Source organism: Coptis chinensis, chromosome 3, assembly GCF_015680905.1.
Source record: "Coptis chinensis isolate HL-2020 chromosome 3, ASM1568090v1, whole genome shotgun sequence".
Classification (NCBI taxonomy): domain Eukaryota; kingdom Viridiplantae; phylum Streptophyta; class Magnoliopsida; order Ranunculales; family Ranunculaceae; genus Coptis; species Coptis chinensis.
In genome coordinates this window covers 102,126,781-102,130,406 of record NC_141458.1, presented here as the reverse complement: position 1 = coordinate 102,130,406, position 3,626 = coordinate 102,126,781, and the positions used below count along the sequence as shown (strand labels likewise).

Sequence of the window (3,626 nt, the reverse complement as noted above, 5' to 3'; positions counted from 1 at the left end):
GTGTGCATGTGTGTGTGTGTGTGTTTTTTTTTTATTGTTATTATTATTTTTAATAGTAACACATTATTTTTGTTCTCTTAGGCGTCGAAGCTTGGGGATTGTGCTAAAGAAATCTTTTTTTTTTTTTTTTTTTTGAAGTAACTAGGGGTTAAGGATACCCCAACCTTTATTAAGCCAAAAGACGCAAATACATTTTTCCATCCTTATCCCCTTTAATCAACTCATCGAGTTTTTTATCCATAGGGGGGGATATATATATAGAACATATACTCATTACATAAGGAGCTACTGACTTTTGAAAGGTAATCTGCCACTTGGTTACCTTCTCAGTACACATGCTTAAACTCAATCTCTTCAAACTGCGTAGCCAAACTTTTAATCTGGGAGACTAAGTTCCGGCAGTGCCACGGTGGATCTTCACTGTTATTCATAATCCGGACCACTCTCATAGAATCTGATTGAACTTGTAGTTTTCGTATGCACACTGCTATGCCACCTTCCAATCCTTTTCTTACCCCTAGCAGCTCCTGGTGCAGTACCGATCTTCTAGGAGAAGATCCACTATACGCGAGAATCACCTCACTGTTACTATATCTCAAAACACCACTGAAACCAGTGCTCTCATCTTTCATAGATCCATCCGCATTTAGTGTAAAGGTGTCAGGTGGTGCTGCCTGCCACCGAACCCATTGTTCCACCCTTTGCTTGAACCTTGCTCCTATTCCCAACTTTTCCAGCAGCAGTCGCAACCCCACATCCTCCTGTACTGATTCTAGCATCTTACCCAGATAGAGTTTCATTCTATTGAGGGCTCGGAGACTTACCACATCAGCAGGTGTGAATCGCTTCTTTTTAATCCTCCAGTTTCGTTCACTCCAGATGGCTTGAACAACCGCACATATAAGAGCCCTCATTACTTCAGACGCCATAGTATTTGGTCTGCACATGCGCATAAGCCTATACCATTCAACATGGGATGCACAAACCTGTTCTGATAATCCCATAGCTTTTTTTACACCTTGCCACACTATCTTCGAATAGGAGCAGTCAAAAAACAGATGTGCCGAACTTTCCTCAAAGGAATCACAAAGACAACATCGAGATTGGCTGATCACCTTTTTTGCCATAAGCCGGTTTTGTGTAGGCAGTGCTCCAGAGAATAACTGCCACATAGTAAAGGAGTGCTTGGGTATGGAGAGCTTTCCCCACACAAGTTTGAACCACTTTACCTTACTACACACATTTCTAATAGCAGCATAGGCCGAAGAAATTAATAGTGAATTCTGTTGAACTCGTCGGAGTCCAAATAACTCTATCTTCTGCAAGATAAGAATTTATCTCAGTATCCGGGATCCACTTCTTCACTTCAGATTCTGGTAATTCAGAAATGGTTCTCGACCAACACCTATTCGTTATCACTTCAGCCACTTTTGCTTCCTGAGGTACAGATTGGGCTAGCAGACTTCTGGCTTGAGAATTTAAGAAAAGAGGTCCCGAGCACCAGGGATCATGCCAAAAGCTCGTTTCATTTCCAGTTACAATGCTATACCTCACAAACTTCCATGAGAGTTCCCGATGTTTCAAAATCCCTCGCCAAACCCAAGAGCAGTCCTTTGGTACTTTCATAGTCCAAAAATGGTTATACTTAATACTTTGTTCCCAAGACCACTTTACCCACAGGCTGTCTGTTATCTAAGCCAGTTTGAACACTAAGGCACAATACGCTGCTTTGTTCCAAAACTTTGGATCGATCAGCCCAAGACCTCCTTGCTCTTTCGTCATCCTGAGGGTTGCATGACTCAAGTGGTGCATCTTCCTTTCCATCTTTGCTCCTGACCAGATAAAACTGTTACAAATCTTGCCCACCTTATCCAGTACTGCTTTTGGCAACACAAAAGTTTTGGCCCAATACGTTTGAAAAGAGGACAAGACAGATTGGACTAATTGAACTCTACCCGCTCTATCCAAGTCCTTATTTTTCCAGTTGGAAATGTGATAAAACATAAAATGAATAGTTTACCTATGAAATGAACGATAAAACTCAAAACGTAAGTAAACTAAACTAGATTATGAGCCTATATTTATCAAAGTTTTCTACTCTCAATCCTATGAGATATAGTAGAGTAGAGTGATTCGTTCCACTCCTAGTCCTTCCACATGCTGTGTTCTCTACGTATAAGTACTCTTAACTCTAAAGTCTAATGAGAGATTTACGAAGTTGCAACTAGACTACGATGCAACTACCCACAAGATGCAACTAGTCGATTATCAGAACAACTATGGAAATGCTACGTTGATTCGATGATAAGGAGTTAGAGGGGGGATTGATTCCACCTTAACTCGACTTAATCCTATTAACCATTTAATCGTCAGAATCCGAATTTGAACTGCTTCGCAGAACAATATGGTTTCTCCTAATCCCTAATTACACATGGCATTTCTACCAATTCATAACTAGCATGTGAACGATTAAACCCATTCTCAGGGTGAACTAATCGTTTCTAGATTGGAAAGGAAATTACGACGACTCTACGATAATCGGAGTCAAGCTTTCATCAAGGCTTCTCAACCCCCTCAATGGAGGTTTAGCCGAGAATCATTACGCAATCATTTCCGATTAAATTAAAACTAAACATACTATAAAGAATTGAAATTTACTAATCTAAATTAAACAATAATTAAAATCTAATTAATAACTAAGAATTGAATAACAAGTAATAAATGAAATCAGGTCTAACACAATGTAAATGACAAGAATCGAAATTGACAAAATAACTATTTTATTTATCCAATCAATCAAGAATAATGATTCTAAGAGTTTAATCTAAAACAAGAATTGAAATGGAACTAAACTTAATTAATCTATTGAAAACTAGATCTAGAATTATCTATATGGTTTTAGGTCTAACTAGCTACCATTAACTATCTACCCTATCTACCATTAACCAAGAGTGAAGCTTTGGTTTTTATACATTCAGATCCAAAAATCGTGCATGGGCTTGGAGCCATGTTTTGGGCCAGAGAATCAGGCCCAAAACCCAATTCTTTCAGTCCAAAAAGGCTTCTTCAGCTGCAGTTGGCTTCAACAGACTTTTCGTCTACTTCTGCTCCTCTGATTGGGTCAAGGCTAGGACCATTGGAAAGCTCTTTCCGAGCCGGTCGTTTTGACATAAGGTAGGCCCAATTCCGAGGTCTAAGTCCAAAGATACGGCCTTTGGAAGTTCTGCTGACTTTGTGTGTTGTTTCTGCCCGCGTCGACTTTTCAGTTTTTGACCGGGATTTAGAAAGGCTCTGTCTTCTTCAATCTTGGCCTTTAATTACAGAACTCCTTAGCAACCGACCTTTGCTTCTTTATCTCGCTAAAGTGGCACATTTCTGCATATAATGGACTTTGAAACCTGAAATGCATAAAAACACGTAATCAGTGTTAACTCTTAATTATTACTCACATAATTGGTCTAAAGTATGACTGTTACAGGGTTAAAACTACAGTTTTGGGCTCTTATCAAACCACCCCCAAACAGCATTTTGCTTGTCCTCAAGCAAAGATGAGAAATTAGAATAAGTGACCAAAAATGGAGTTCTAACTACTCGTTACTGAAAGCGATTGCATTGACCATATGCAA

At 39.4% G+C, this 3,626-nt stretch overlaps 1 protein-coding gene across 1 annotated transcript; it reads right to left on the bottom strand.

Annotated features, from left to right (window-relative positions):
* Nucleotides 1–326: 326 nt before the first annotated feature.
* LOC147512275 (uncharacterized) lies at nucleotides 327–1,172 on the bottom strand. The gene has a single exon (XM_086598692.1). It carries the CDS (start codon nucleotides 1,170–1,172, stop codon nucleotides 327–329), a length of 846 nt encoding a protein of 281 aa, XP_086454818.1.
* Between the last annotated feature and the right edge of the window lie 2,454 nt (nucleotides 1,173–3,626).